Source organism: Canis lupus, chromosome 36 (assembly GCF_003254725.2).
Source record: "Canis lupus dingo isolate Sandy chromosome 36, ASM325472v2, whole genome shotgun sequence".
Taxonomy (NCBI): Eukaryota; Metazoa; Chordata; class Mammalia; order Carnivora; family Canidae; genus Canis; species Canis lupus.
The window spans coordinates 5,574,474-5,590,769 of NC_064278.1; the positions used below are offsets into that span (position 1 = coordinate 5,574,474).

Consider the following 16,296-nt stretch of genomic DNA (forward strand, 5'->3'; position numbering starts at 1 on the left):
CTTTGGCCCAGGGCGCGATCCTGGAGACCCGGGATCGAATCCCACGTCGGGCTCCCTGTGCATGGAGCTTGCTTCTCCCTCTGCCTATGTCTCTGCCTCTCTCTCTCTCTCTCTGTGACTATCATAAATAAATAAAAATTAAAAAAAAAAAAAAGAAATGATTACCGGAGGGGAGGTGAGTGGGGGATGGTTTAAATATGTGATGACAATTTAAGGAGTGGACTTGTGATGAACACTGTGTGATGTATGGAGTTGTTAAATCACTATATTATGCATTTGAAAGTAATATAGCACTGTACGGTAACTAACTTGGAACAAAAACTTAAAAAATATAAAACAAATAAAAAGTTAAATAATTAATGTAAAAAATCACAACACAGGCCAATTGATCCATCTATAGGTATTACAAACTGAAGAAGAAGCTTGACTTCAAAGTCAATGCTTAAAGGGCTACTTGCCAGCAGTTGTTTTAAAGTTAGGATTTTTAGGGGTCTTTCTTCAATACTATCCTTGAAAACAATGCCAGATAGACTTACATGAGTATGTAGGCCAGAGAGACAGAGGAAGGAAGGAAGGAAGGAAGGAAGGAAGGAAGGAAGGAAGGAAGGAAGGGAGGGAGGGAGGGAGGGAGGGAGGGAGGGAGGGAGGGAGGGAGGGAGGGAGGGAGGAGAAAGAAAAGAAGAAAAGAAAAGAAAAGAAAAGATTGCTTTGAACAAACACTGTAGGGGTAGGGGTGCACCTGGCTGGCTCAGCACAGGACTCTTTTTTTTTTTATTATTTATTTATTTATTTATTTAGAGCGAGAGAGAGGCAGAGACACAGGCAGAGAGAGAAGCAGGCTCCATGCAGGGAGCCCGACGACGCGGGACTCAATCCTGGGTCTCCAGGAAAACACCCCAGGCTGAAGGCGGCACTAACCGCTGCGCCACCGGGGCTGCCCAGCACATGACTCTTGATTTCAGGTTTGTGAGTTCAAATCCCATGTTGGGTGTAGAGATTATTTAAAAATAACAGCTTTAAAAAAGAAAAGGAAAAAAACACTGCAGCAAAAGTAAAAGATGTGCAAAATAGCATACATTCTAAAAATAGTTTCCTCTGAACAAAATATAAACATCTAGTATTCATTTGTTTGGTTACCTCAAAGATGCAACAGGAGAGACAGAAAATAGACAACATGAGTGAGGCAGAGGAGAAAAGACAGCATGAATACAGAAGCAATTAGTCCATATGAAGAATTACCTAATGCAAAATAACAAAAATAGTTAAAATATGCATTCCTGGGAGACTAAATCTGAATAAAGACGTGAAAGAGTTTTTAATGTTTTTTAGAATGAAGAAAAATATAAATACAGAAAAATCCTTGGAAGAGAAGATGGCTAATATGGAAAAGAGAACGAACATCCTACCTAAACAATCACAGCTATATATATCAGTCAGAATTCTCTCAGCACACAGATGGCACAATTTGGAATAATTCAAAGAAAGTTAATATACAAAGACACTATTCATAAAAGTGAGGGTGAAGAGAAACCACAAGGAACAATACAATAACCCAGGGCTAATACCAGTAGAGCTCTTATTGTCCTTTTGGTCATAGGTTTGAGTAAAGGGGGGTTATTTACTGTACTATTAGAAGAGAATAGTGTAGAAAATGTTTCCAGTATAGAAACATAGATAGCGTAAGGTGCCCTAACAGTGAGGGAACCACAGGGATAAATACCTTGGCTACATACTCTATTTTTCTGATATATTTGAAGGGCTGTCTTCATTAGTAGAAATTGACCAGGTGCCAGAGGATTATTTTACTCATAAAATCCAGAAAATCAGTTTTCTAAGGTCAAAAGCAAAGTAGACTTAAGAGTGGATTTGGAAGGGCAAATGGAGGACATAATAGTGTCCTATAGGAATAAAGAAATGTAAAAAAAAAAAAAAAAAAAAGGAATAAATGTAAGTATCTGCCTTTCTACTGAAGTCCATTCACAATTATTATAATTATTGACAGTGCTGTATTTTTCATCATTATATTTGTTTTTTAAAATGTCCTTCTTGATCTTCTATTACTCCTTTGAGGTCTTATATGTTAAATATATATAATTTCATTGTAACAATGTAATTCCACTTTTGATTAGGTTATTACATTTCGTTTAAAGTTTCTTTATACTGGGATCCCTGGGTGGCGCAGTGGTTTGGCGCCTGCCTTTGGCCCAGGGCGCGATCCTGGAGACCCGGGATCGAATCCCATGTCGGGCTCCTGATGCATGGAGCCTGCTTCTCCCTCTGCCTGTGTCTCTGCCTCTCTCTCTCTGTGTGTGTGACTATCATAAATAAATAAATAAATTTAAAAAAAAATAAAGTTTCTTTATAGTCATTGCTTTAGGGGTTACAAAATGAATCTTTAATTTATGAAAATGTACTTCAGATAAATACTGACTTTACTACAGAAAATTGCTCCTATATGTTCCATTTTTTTCCATCATTGTTAGTACTAGTAATGTAAATTATATTACTTTTATGTATGTTCTATACTCAACAACAAAATACTGTAATTACTGCTTTCAATTACTTTTATAGTGGTTTTTGAAGAAATTAAGAAAACAAAAGTATCAGTCTTTTATTGTTTACCCACATATATACACCATTTCTGGTACTCTTTATTCCTTCATGTGGATCTGACTTACTGTTAACTATTATTACTATTATTTCTTTTAGCCTGAAGAACTTTATTAATGCTAGTAGTGCCTGTTAGCAACAAAAGCTTAGTTTTTTTGTTTTCTTAAGAATGTCTTTTACTTTCATTTCTGAAAGATAATTTTACGTGATATAGAGTTCTACAGTTGTCAGTGCCTTTCCCAAACTCAAGTCCAAGACTGAATATGTCATTACATTGTCTTCTCATTGCCAGGTTTTCTTTTTCTTTCTTTTTTTTTTTTTTTTCAAGATTTTATTTATTCATTCATGAGAGACAGACAGGCAGACACATAGGCAAAGGGAGAAGCAGGCTCCTTGTGAAAAGCCGATGTGGGACTCAATCCCTGGACCCTAGTGAGCCAAAGGCAGATCCTCAACCATTGAGGCACCCAGGTGCCCCTACCACCAGGGTTTCTGATTAGAGAGATTAGCTATGAATTGTATTGTTGCTCCCTTATTCATAGGTTGTTTTTCTCTTCTTTCTAGAGTTCTTTTTGACTTTGACTTTAAACAGTTCCATTACATTCAAGTATGGTTCTGTTTTTTTCACACTTTGGATTTGTTGAGCTTCTCCAAACTGTAGATTAATATTCTTATCAAATTGAGAGGTCTTTTTATTATTTATTGCTTTAATTTTTCCTGCCTACTTTACTTGTCCTCTTTTTCTAGGATACCCATTACATGTATATAGGGATACGTCACACTGTTCCACAGTTCTTTGAGATGTTGATTTTTCTTCAATCATTGTCTCTTTATTCCTTACATAGGGTACTTTCAAATGATTTTCAAGTTCACTGATTCTTCTTATTGCTGTCTATATGAACTTGCCTATTGTAGGTTCCTTATATAAGAGGAATAATAAAATCCTGGTTCTTTGTGTTTGAATTTATTTTAACTAGTGTAATATTTCAAAGGTTAACCATGCTGAAGTATGTATCATACCTCATTCACTTTTGTGGCCAATTAATATCCCATACTATGAACATACCACATTTGTTTATCCACTCATTAGGTGATAGAATTGGTCTGTTTCCAGCTTTTGGCTATTATTCATATGTTGCTATGAATATTTCTGTGAAATTTCTTTTGTGGGTCTATGATTTCATTTCTAATGAACATATACTTTATTGTAGAATTGATCTGTGTTTAACCTTTTGGGAAACTGCCACACTGTTTTCTAAAGTGGTTACACCATTGTTCATCCCCTCTAGCAGTGTAGAAGGGTTCCAACTTCTCCATATTATTCTCAACATTTGTTATTTTAAAAACAGGATTATTGAGGTATAAGTCTTGACATACGAATACATTTGTGAAACCATCACCACAATTAATACATTGAATATATCCATCACCCCATTAAGTTTCCTCATCTCCTTTGAAACCCTTCTCTCTCCTGATGCCTGCAGCTCTGGCCCCAGACATCTATTTATTTAATGTCACCAAAGATTTGTTTGTATTTTTTAGAGTTTTACATAAATGACATCATATGTATTCCCCCTCCATCCCCCAGCTTCTAACTTAGCAAAATGATTTTGAGATTCATTCATACTGTCATGTGTGTGTGTTGATAGTTCATCCTTATATATTATTGCTTTAAGAGTATTCCATTTTATAAATACATCGCAATTTGGTTTTCCACTAACATTTCAGATGTTTCCAATATGAAACTATTACAAATAAAGCTAGTAGAAGCATCTCAGTACCAGAGTTTATGTGGACATAAACTCTTTTTTTAAAAAAATTATTTATTTATTCATGAAAGACTCTGAGAGAGAGGCAGAGACATAGGCAGAGGGAGAAGCAGGCTCCCTGTGGGGAGCCACATGCAGGATTTGATCCCAGGACCCCAAGATCACTACCTGAGCCGAAGGCAAATGCTCAACCACTGAATCACCGACGTGCCTCGATCCCAGGACTTGGGGATCACAAGCTGAGCCAAAGGCAGATGCTCAAACACTGAGCTACCTGGGTGTCCCTGAACATATACTCTTTTCACTTGGGTATATTCCTAAAGTGCAATGGTTGAATACTGTAGCAGGTGTATGTTTAACTTATTAAACTGTCAAATTGGGATCCCTGGGTGGCGCAGCGGTTTAGCGCCTGCCTTTGGCCCAGGGCGCGATCCTGGAGACCCGGGATCGAATCCCACATCGGGCTCCCGGTGCATGGAGCCTGTTTCTCCCTCTGCCTGTGTCTCTGCCTCTCTTTCTCTCTCTGTGTGACTATCATAAAAATAAAAAAAAAATAAATAAATAAATAAACTGTCAAATTATTTTCCAAAGTGGTTTTATAATTTTATATTTTCATCAGCAGTGAATGAGTGTTCCAACTCCTCCACAACCATGTCAAAACTTAGTATGGTCAAGCTTTTAAATTTTATCCATCCTAATTAGGTGTAGAGGTATCTTGATGTGTGTGTGTTCCTATGGGAATTCACAGAACATGAAATTAACTATTTTAAGGGGAATAATTCAGCGGCATTTAGTAAATTTAGAATATTGTGCAACCTCTAATTTGTACCTTTAAAGAGTTGGATTAAACTGGTTTCCTATTTTGCAGAAAAAAAAAAAGAATATTGTGCAACCATCATATTATTTACATCACCCCAAAATAAAATCCCATACTAAGTAGTTTTTATATATTCCCTCCTTCTCCAAACTGCCATGACCACCAATCTGCTTTCTGTCTCTGGATTTATCCATTCTAGATATTCCACATAATTGGAATCAGAGAATAAATATATAGTCTTTTGTGTTTGGCTTCTTTCACCTAGCATAATGTTATTGAGGCTCATCTACATTATGGCATGTAACACTACTTCTTTACTTTTTATTGGCTGAATAATATTCCATTGCATGCCTGTACCCCAATTGATTTATCCATTCATCCACTGATGGACAGTTAGGTTGTTTCCACATTTTGGCTATTATGAATATTGCTGCTATAAACACCTGTATACAAGTACTTGTTTAAGTATCTGTCTTAAGTTCTTTAGGGCATATACCTACAAGTGGATATTACCATATTACTGGGTCATATGGTAATTCTGTTTAATTTTTTCAGAAACTGCCAAACTGTTTTCCATAGTTGCTGAACTATTTTATATTGTCAACAGTGACATATATACGAAAGGTTCCAACACCTCTACATTCTCATTTAGGCTTTTTTCTTAGGTTTAGTGGCCAACCTAGTGGGAGTGAATGGTATATCACTTTGGTTTCGACTTGCATTTCTTTAATGACTACTGATAGTGAACATCTTTTTGTGTGCTCATTAGCCATTGCTACACCAGATAAATGTCTATTCAGATCCCTCACCCATTTTTTATTTTATTTTATTTTTTTTTATTTTTTTAAACTTTTTTTTTTTTTTTAATTTTTATTTATGATAGTCACACAGAGAGAGAGAGAGGCAGAGACACAGGCAGAGGGAGAAGCAGGCTCCATGCACCGGGAGCCCGACGTGGGATTCGATCCCGGGTCTCCAGGATCGCGCCCTGGGCCAAAGGCAGGCGCCAAACCGCTGCGCCACCCAGGGATCCCCCTCACCCATTTTTTAATTGGGCTTTTGTCTTATTATTGAGTTGTAAGAGGTTTTCACATATTTAAGATGCAAGTCCTTTGTCAAATATTTGATTTGAAAATATTTTTCCCATTCTGTGCATTTCTTTCTACATTCTTAATAGCGTCCTTTGAAGGACAAAAGTTTTTATTACAGATGAAGTCCAATTTATCTATTTTTATTTTGTTGGTAACTTAAGAAACTGGAAACCATTTTCAGATATGGCTAAGCTAAACCAGTCTACATGTCCACCAGAATTTGACAGTTCTAATTACTGCAATACTAACCAGCATTTAGTACTGATACCTTTTAAACTTTAACAATGTTAATGAGCATAAAAGGAGTCTCATTTATTTAAACTTACATTTCTCTGTTGACTAATGATTTGAGCATATTTTCTTGTGATTATTTATCAATTCAAGTATTATTTTGGTGCTGTGACTGTGCAAAACTTTTGCCCATTTTTAAACTTGATCATTTTTTTTCTTTTTATTAATAGGTTGTGTTTTTATATCCTGAAGGCAAGTCCTTTAAAATATGTTTGCAAATACTCTCCTTCATATATGCATTGCCTTTTCACTTTCTTTTCCTTTTTTAATAAAGTTTTAGCAATTACTTTTTTAAAAGATTTTATTTATTTATTTTTATTTTATTTATTTAAGAGAGAGAGCACAAGCAGAGAGGTGTGACAGAGGGAGAAGGAGAAGAAGCAGACTCTCCACTGAGCAGGGAGTGGGATGTAGAGCTTGATCCCAGAACCCTGAGATCATTACCTGAGCCCAAGGCAGACGCTTAACAGACTGAGCCATCCAAGTGCCCAACTTTTCTTTTTCTTAAAGGTGTTTTCAAAGAGAAAAAATTTTAATTTTGATTTTAAAAAGGAACTTATATTTTCTATTATGGTTCATGCTTCTTGAGTCCTAATTAAAAATCATTTTCCCAACCCAAGGTAGCAAAATTGTTTCTCCTGTTTTTTTTTTTTACCCCAAAATTTATAGTGCTAAGTTTAAGTCTATAGTTCATTTTGAGTTAATTTGAGTCAATTTGAGAATTTGAGTTAATTTCTCCTCATGAAATACAGTAGGAAATGTGGATGGTCATATGGATAGCCAGTTAGCCACATCATTGATTAAAAATATTCTTCATTCTCTTATTGAACTTGGTACTCTTAAAAAAAAAAAAAAAAAGGAACTTGGTACTCTTAATGAAAAGTAGATAATTATGTATGTGTAGGTTTACATTAAGATTAATTTTGTTTCTACCTATCCTCAGGCTGATCATTTCACCAACAGCAGGTGGTCTTTTTAGTTTTTTAAACATTTAATTTATTTGAGAGAGAGAGTGCACATGAGCGTGTGGGGGCAGAGCAGAGGGAGACATGGTGCTGGGGGTGGAGCCTGATGCAGGACTTGAACTCACAACCCTGAAATCATGACTTCAGTTGAAATCAGGAGTTGGACACATAACCAACTGAGCCATCCAGGAGCCCCAGAAGTGGTCTTGATAACAGTAACTTTATCTGAAGTCTTGAAATCATTTAGGTTTGTCATCCTAACTTGTTTGCCACTTTAAAAATTGCTTTGCCTACTCATGTTTTCTTTTCTTGCATTTCCATATACATTTTAGAATCAGATTGTCATGTTCTGCCAAAATAGTTGGGAGTTTTTGTTTGTTTGTTTGTTTTGTTTTTTTTTTAGTTGGGAGTTTTAATTGAAATTGTATGGATATGTTGATAAATTTGGTTAGAAGAGTCATATGACTAATCTTAAATGTTCTAATCCATGAGAAAAGTATAGCTCTCCATTAATTTAATCTTTAAATTCTCTCATTAATGTTTTGTAGTTTTTAGGGTAGAAGCTGTAAATGCCTTTTGTTTTATTTATTCCTAAGAATTATTTTTTTGGTATAACTGTAAATGGAATTTTAAAAATTCCAGTTGTTTGCTACTAGTAATATTAAAATACCATTGATTTTTATATCTTAACTCTGTATCCTGTTACACTATTAAATTCACTTGTTTGGAGAGCCTTATGCTGACGCCTGGGAGCTAGTGGCGCTGGGATGGTGCTGCTGGAGAGTGAGCAGTTCCTGAGGGAGCTGACCAGATTCTTCCAGAAGTGCCAGTTGTCGGGCAGCATGTTCATCACCCTGAAGAAGTATGATGGTCAAACTAAACCCATTCCAAGGAAAGGTTCTGTAGAGGGCTTTGAGCCCTCAGACAACAAGTGTCTGTTAAGAGCTACTGATGGGAAAAAGAAGATCAGCACTGTGGTGAGTTCCAAAGAAGTAAACAAGTTTCAGATGGCTTACTCAAACCTATTGAGAGCTAACATGGATGGACTGAAGAAGAGGGACAAAAAGAGCAAGAGTAAGAAGAGCAAAGCAGCACAGTGAAGGGCACTGCATATCCTGCTCTCACCAGTTCACCCAGTTACTGTTTTTCCTTTGGTTTTTCCTTTTGGCCACAAAGCTAGGTTTCCCATTCCCCTGTGATAACTTTTCATGTGAGAGGAGGCTCATTTTGGATGGAACAAGGGCTGCAGTGTTTACAGGATAGTTGTAAGAAGCCAAGTTTATTTTAGAATTGGTTGATTGGTTTGTGTTGCATGGTTATATATCCTGAGATCATAAAGTCTCTGTAGTTATCTGTGTGAAGAACAATGGATCATTAAACATGTATTTATCTGCAATAAATAAATAAATTAATTAATTAATTAATTCACTTGTTTGCTCTAGTTGCTTTGCAGACTCCTTAGTTTTTTAGGAAACAATCTTATCATCAGAAAAAATGTACAGTTTTACTTCTTTATGAAATTTGGACACTTGGGAGCTGCCCAAAGATATAATCATGTTGTCAGACTTCAGAGTGACCTGAAAACAGAAAGATAGAATTGCATAGTATCCATTAAAATTTTTAAAAGGTAAGAATTACACAACACTACATCCAGTAAAGCATTCTGAGTTTCTAAAATCTTGATGGAAATATGCAACTGCTAAACAGAGTGAAGGTCCTTCCAGGAATAAGCAGCATTTACTTTATTCTTCAAAAAGAAGGGGAGTATTATAGCTTCCTAACTCCTAGCATTACTTGAAAATCTGGGGTGTTTGCCAGATAACTTGATATATGTATATAACATACATCTAACATATTTCTGGGGGTTTACTGGGAGGCAGGAGAATCTCAAGTCCACATCTCAAGCTTCCCAGACAATTTTTTTAAGCTTCCCTGACAGTTTATCTAGAACCAGGCCCCAGATTCCTTGAAAGATCTCTCAATATACCTACAACCACACTTGTATTTGAGAAGTTCTTATATTAAGCATGGTCTAAGGACCACAGACACAAATCCATTACTCCATAGTCGACTTCTTGATCCTTGGTAAGTTATCACTTAGCTGGTAATCATAAGGTATATTTTGTAACTGGGAATCACAGATCCCCATACAAATACATATATGATTTCCTGAACACTGTTCCTTTGGAGCATCATCATTGACTTAAAGCTTTTTACAGATTCAAGTGGTTAATGATCTTCTTTTCTATGTTTGAATTATCAAAATTTAGCCAATAAAAGCTATTTGAAGCTGCCATCTTTGTCAGTATTTCCAGCCATCTTAGAAAATATTTTTTTCTCACAATAATAACATATTTCAGACTTGTATTACTTTTTTCAGACTTCATACATGAGAGTAGAGTCCCCCAAAGAATTTCTAACTCATTTTAGTGTACAATACTATTTTTAGAAGGCCAACAAATGGAATATTAGAACTTAGTGGGCCTTAGTTTCCTTTCTAAAATAAGTATTTTAGAACACACTGAACATCCAGATAATGTTTCTTAAATACAATTACCCATTAAAAATAACCAAGGCTTCTTGGAGAAATGGCTCATTCTAAAGCTAGGGTAAAAGTATATGAAACAGATGAAGAATATCTTATAATAGAACAAAAAGAAGTGCTCAAAAAATGATACCCAAAAACAAATTTAACAAAAGAAGAGTAAGATATGTATGCTTGAGCCTACAAAACATTTTGAAAAATATTTAAAAATAAAAAGAATATTTCATGGAATGAAATATTTAACATTGTTATAATGGCAATAGTCCCCAAATTGATGAAGAGATTCAGTACAATCTCCATCCATATCCAAGCTTCCTCCTCTACCCCCCTGTAGAAGTCAACAACCTGATTCTGGTTTCCTAAGGAAAACAGGAACTCAGAAAACCAAAACCAACTTATAAAGAAAGAGTAAGATTAGAGAACCTACACTTCTCAATTTTGAAACTTACTACAAAGCAACAGTAATCAAGACAGTGTGGTACTGCCTAAGGACAGACATATATATCAATGGAAAGGAACTGAAATTAAATTTAAAAAAACCCTTTACACCTGTGGTAAATTGATTTTCAACAAGAGCATCAAGAGTGGGAGAGGGCAGCCCTGGTGGCTCAGCGGTTTAGCGCCGCCTTCAGCCCAGGTCGTGATCCTGGAGACCCGGGATCGAGTCCCACGTCGGGCTCCCTGCATGGAGCCTGCTTCTCCCTCTGCCTGTGTCTCTGCCTCTCTCTCTCAATCCTCTCTGTGTGTTCTCATGAATAAATAAATAAAATCTTTAAAAAAAAAAGAGTGGGAGAAAGAAGAATGTATTTTTTAATTTAATTTTTAAAAAATATTTTATTTATTTATTCTTGAGAGACACATAGAGAGAGGCAGAGACATAAGCAGAGGGAAAAGCAGAAGGAAGAGACTCCCTGAGGGGAACTAGATGTGGGACTCAATCCCAGGACCCTGGGATCATGACTTAAGCCAAAGGCAGACGCTCAACCACTGAGCCACCCAGGTGCCCCAAATCTGACATCTTCCTGAACCTGTTGCCCAGCAGCAACAGCCAAGAGGAACAGAAAAGTAGCCTTCCCTTAACTTTTTTCCTTCCAAGTTTTGCAGGAGTGCATATTATTGAAGGAACTTGATATGCATCCAGAACATCAAAAGCAAGGAATTCAGGAAATGCAATTTTTAGCTTCCCAGCCTCTTCAGTACAAGGAGGCATAACAGAATGTAATTTAATGGAAGCTGAATGAGCCAAACAACTCTAAAATTCCTCTGGATCTCTCACTCAGGGATAGGAAAAAATTGTGTTCAGTAGTGAACTATTCTCCATTTATACTCAGGATATGAGGTAATAAGTTAAAGGTAAAGAATGTCATAGCAACATAAGTAAAACATTATGAAGAAAACCCCTCCTAGTTATAGAATTATGAAATCCAAGGAAAGCCATCTCAAGATATATTAAAAATAAATTGAGTCATTTTTCTGGGATAATTAAGGTACAATTTTACCTGAAATAATGTACAGAAAGATGGTTTTTCAGATTTCCTCAACTAATTTAATCATTATCCACTATATTTTTAAATTTACCAGCATATCAACTTACTATAGAATATAACAAAATTTTAGCTTCTTTTAAATGAAAGGCTTCAATTATCTCCATCTACCAATGTTGTTCAATATACTCAATTACAATATGAATCAAACTATTAAATTTAGTACAGAAATTTCTACAAAGATTTCACTCATTTGTTGATCTATTTACTATGTATCTTCCCATTGAGAAAAAACAAAATCTGAAGCCCTTTATTAAATTATGAATCATGTCTAAATTTCTTCAGAAAACTGTAGGTGTGGACAGTTAATATTTGACCAGTCACTAAAATTCTGTTTTTACTCTTGTTCAGAAAACTCCAGTGGCCAAGGATTATCTTACAGTGCAAGCAAGCCCTTCCTTTAAAAATAATTTTAGCTGAGAGGCAGTTTCTTAAAAGATCAGTAAAAATATTTTTATGCCATTTATTTGCTGTTCCTGTTGATATTTTCCAACTAATGTGTCATCTATGACTTGAAATAAACAAATGGAATAATTAAAATGAAAGATGTTTTAGTCATTTTTCCTTCTAATTCATATACTTCTATTTATTTTCTGTTCAACTGTTTTGTACATTTGTCACCTTAGTGTGACTAAAATGAAGGCCTTAATTATGTATGTATGTATGTATGTATGTATGTATGTATGTATATTCTTGATTTTTGTCCTAATATAAAGCACATCATAAGAATTCAAGAGTGGTAAGCTCTTTTCTTCCTGAAAATACTAAGTAAATCCTAAGATTAAATAAGATGCCTAGTAAACTTACTGACATGAGTAACTTGTTTCTCTGTTATAATTCAGAGCTACTTGTCTGTATATGTGTAATACAGTACTGTTCAGTGTTATATTTTACTTCTTCCAAATGACAATAGTAGATCTCCAGCATATAAAATATTTTTCATCCAAATGGAAAAATTAAAAACATAAAATTATATTTAAATCAAGTTTTTCAAAGCAAATTCATGGGACAGAAAGTAGATTAGAAGTTACCAGTAGCTGGGGAGAATGGGGAGTTATTGCTTAATGGTTACAGAGTTTCTGTTTGTGGTAATGAAAACAGTTTTGCAAACAGCAGATGGTTGCACAACAGTATGAATGTAATTAATACCACTGAATTGTACACTTAAAAATAGAGAAAGTGTTAAAATTTATATTATATGTTACAAGTTTCTAAAATGGTTGGAATGATAAATTTTGTTATATATAGTAAGCAGTCATAAAAATTGATAATTCACTTATAAGAATCGTTAGTTCCTTAAAAATTGCTATATTTACTTAAAGAAATAAATATTAAATATATCATATTCTCTGACCTCCATTTCTGACCAGCACTAAGCAACCAAAAATCTAAGACAGACTGCTGAAAGAAACAAGTGTCAGCCCTTATTGAATAGAAGCCTTGTATTGTGGTTAAAGGGAATCTTCAACAGTGATACAATGTTTTCATACCAAAGCCCACATAATTATCAATAATCACGTGTATTTGCTCCAAAAGTAATAAAAAATACAGTATGAGAGAAGAAAATTCTCAAAAAATAAAAAGATAATTTTAACTCCTGAAATATACAGCTGTCCTCATTTTAGAGGTAAAAAAAGAAAAAAAAAAAAAGCCCTTTCCATTCCCTTTTTTTCTAAGTACTCTTTAAAAGACTGTTTGCAACATAGCACAATGGTATTTTACTATGAAGAAATTCTCTAAGATATTCTTAACGTTCTTAACTATGTTTTTGCTAATTACATGTAGAAAACTGAACATCAGTAATAAGTCATGAAACTAACATGATTTTAAACATATCTTTAAAAGAGGCAAATGATCATTCTTTTTTATAGTATCAAAACAAGAAAACAGAAAATTATTATAAAAATTGTATAAATTGTATAAAAAACAGAAAATTACAATTTATTCTGTTGAATTTTTCATTTCATATCTATCATTAAAAATGTATTAGAACAAAACAAACCCATAAGACAACTAATATTATATACTGTGACAATGAGGAGTCATCCCAAGAAATTATGGTTTCAGAATATGCTATTTGAACATAGATGATTTTATCCTTATTTCAGAAGCTTCATTTTTCCCCAATCCAGATTACCGTAACAATTAGAAATATAAAATCAAGTGCTTTTACAGTTTTGTTTTTTGTTTTGTTTTGTTTTCTTCCCTCTTTTTGGGGAATTACGCTTATAGCTGTACCCATCAAGTTACTTCTTAGCACAAGAGAAATAACAAAAGCTGTATTGTTTACATCCCCACCTAGTGGTCTTAAATTTTTGTTTGGCATAGTATTAAAAAAATGAATACTTAAAACATGAAAACTCAAAAAAGTTATCTGGCAAAAACTAAAATGAACCAAACTTTGCAGTCAGGAGAGATATTATTAGATCATCCAATTTCATGCTATTCCAACTAGGGGATGTTAATACTATGTCAGAAACTATGTGAAGCCAAAAGAAAAAAAATGGAGCATTTTCTTTGAACATCTATTTTACTTAATGCTACAAGGCCAACACATATTCTGGAGTAAAATGCTTATCTATACTCTTTCCATTACAGAATATGAATCAAGTTCATAAGACACTAAATACTAACCCCAACTGCCCACTTGCTATACAATGTGGGTTTTTTTTAACATATAATTTCTTAGATCTTTTATTCTAATCCTCAGAATTTTCCTTTCATTTCATAGCACACATACAACTTGAAGCCAACTCAAAGTCCTCATCTAGATTCTTTTCTAAAATTTATTTAAAATTTTAATATTAAATTGGTTTTTGGAAGTAGATAGTTCTATAAATTTTAGTGCATGTACAGATTCACATTACTATCAGCATAATCAGGATATAGAACATGTCTATCACCCTCCACCTTAATCCCTTTTACTATACCTTAGTAGTCACACACTTCCACAATCTCTAGCCTTCGGCAACCAGTAATCTATTTTCTATCAATATACATTTGTCCTTGCAAAAGAAGTTTATAAAGTTAAGTACACATGTTGTAAGCGCTTGAGAAGGGTTTATTTCACTGTTCCCTTGGATATTCTTTGAAATTTTTTCACTTATCAATAGTTCATTCCTTTCTATTGTTTCTTTTTTTTTTTTTTAAGATTTTATTTATTTATTCATGATAGTCACACAGAGAGAGAGAGAGGCAGAGACACAGGCAGAGGGAGAAGCAGGCTCCATGCAGGGACCCCGACGTGGGATTTGATCCCGGGTCTCCAGGATCGCGCCCTGGGCCAAAGGCAGGCGCCAAACCACTGCGCCACCCAGGGATCCCCTTTCTATTGTTTCTTAAACCAATTTCTTATTCCTCTTTCATTTTTAAAATTTTTATTTTAATTCCAGTTAACATACAGTGTTACATTAGTTTCATGTGTACAATATAGTGATTCAACATTCCCATACCTCCCCTGGTGCTCATCATGATAAATGTGCTCATTAATCCTCATAAGCTATATAACCGATTCCCCAGTCTCCTCTCCCTTCTCTTGTTGTATAGTATTCTATATAATATATAGGATGGAATATAGTAGTATGGGATAACGAGAAGTACCATAGTTTGTTTATACATTCAGCCACTGAAGAACTTTTGGATTGTTTCCACTTAGGAGTGATTGTGAATAGACTTCATAAATATTTCTTTCTAGGTCCTTTTCTAATTTTTAAATGTAGGTGATTTACTATTAGAAGCCTTTTGTAAATCAGATATTTATAAAGAACATGACATGAAAATGTAACTTTCATAAAAGTAAGAATTTAAATAAATATGTTTTTAAATATTTTATTTTTAAGCAATCTCCACCCAAAGTGCTGCTTGAATCCACAACCCCAAGATCAAGAGTAACACAATCTACTATTGACTAAGGCAGCCATGTGCCCTTATATAAATATTTTCTTTTCTTTTTTTTTTAAGATTATTTATTATTTATCTGTTCTTAGATTTGTATTTATTTATTCATGAGAGACACACAGAGAGACACTGAGACATAGGCAGAAGGAGAAGCAGGCTCCCTCCAGGGAGGGATTCCAGGACTCCAGGATCACAACTTGAGCCAAAGGTATATGCTCAACCACTGAGCAACCCACGTGCCCTTAAATAAATATTTTCAATGCCTCAATTACTTCATCACTACTCAGGAATTAGCATTAAGAAGACAATTATTTCTACTTATTCATGAGATAAGTAATATAGAAAGACTGAATAATCAAACCTCCTTTAAACATGAGCATATATCATAATTTACTTAGAAACCTAGAAAGGTGAGACTTTCAAGGACAATGGTGGTATAGCAGGATCCTAAGCTCACTTTGATCTAGGGATACAACTAGTTAACACCCACATCAGTATCAATAACCCAGGAAAGTTCTGAACAATGGCAGAACAGACCCTCTACAGTTAAATATAGAGAAGAGACCCTGTAGAAGAGTACAGGAGGGCAAAGATGTGGTCAGGAGCCAAATGACCCATGGGACTGTCCACTAGAGAAACTTAGTGGGTGCAAAGAGGAGAAAGAAACAGACCCTCACACCAGGCATGGTAGGCACGGGGAACCCACATGAGGAAGACGAATCCTCATAATATTTGGCTTTGAAAACCTGAGGATCCCAACAATCAGT

General features: G+C 34.8%; 1 protein-coding gene across 1 annotated transcript; it reads left to right on the plus strand.

Moving 5' to 3' along the window:
- The first annotated feature begins 8,289 nt into the window (after nucleotides 1-8,289).
- LOC112674703 (signal recognition particle 14 kDa protein-like) lies at nucleotides 8,290-8,975 on the plus strand. The gene has a single exon (XM_025471122.3). It carries the CDS (start codon nucleotides 8,311-8,313, stop codon nucleotides 8,641-8,643), a length of 333 nt encoding a protein of 110 aa, XP_025326907.1. The 5' UTR covers nucleotides 8,290-8,310; the 3' UTR covers nucleotides 8,644-8,975.
- The last annotated feature ends 7,321 nt before the right edge of the window (nucleotides 8,976-16,296 follow it).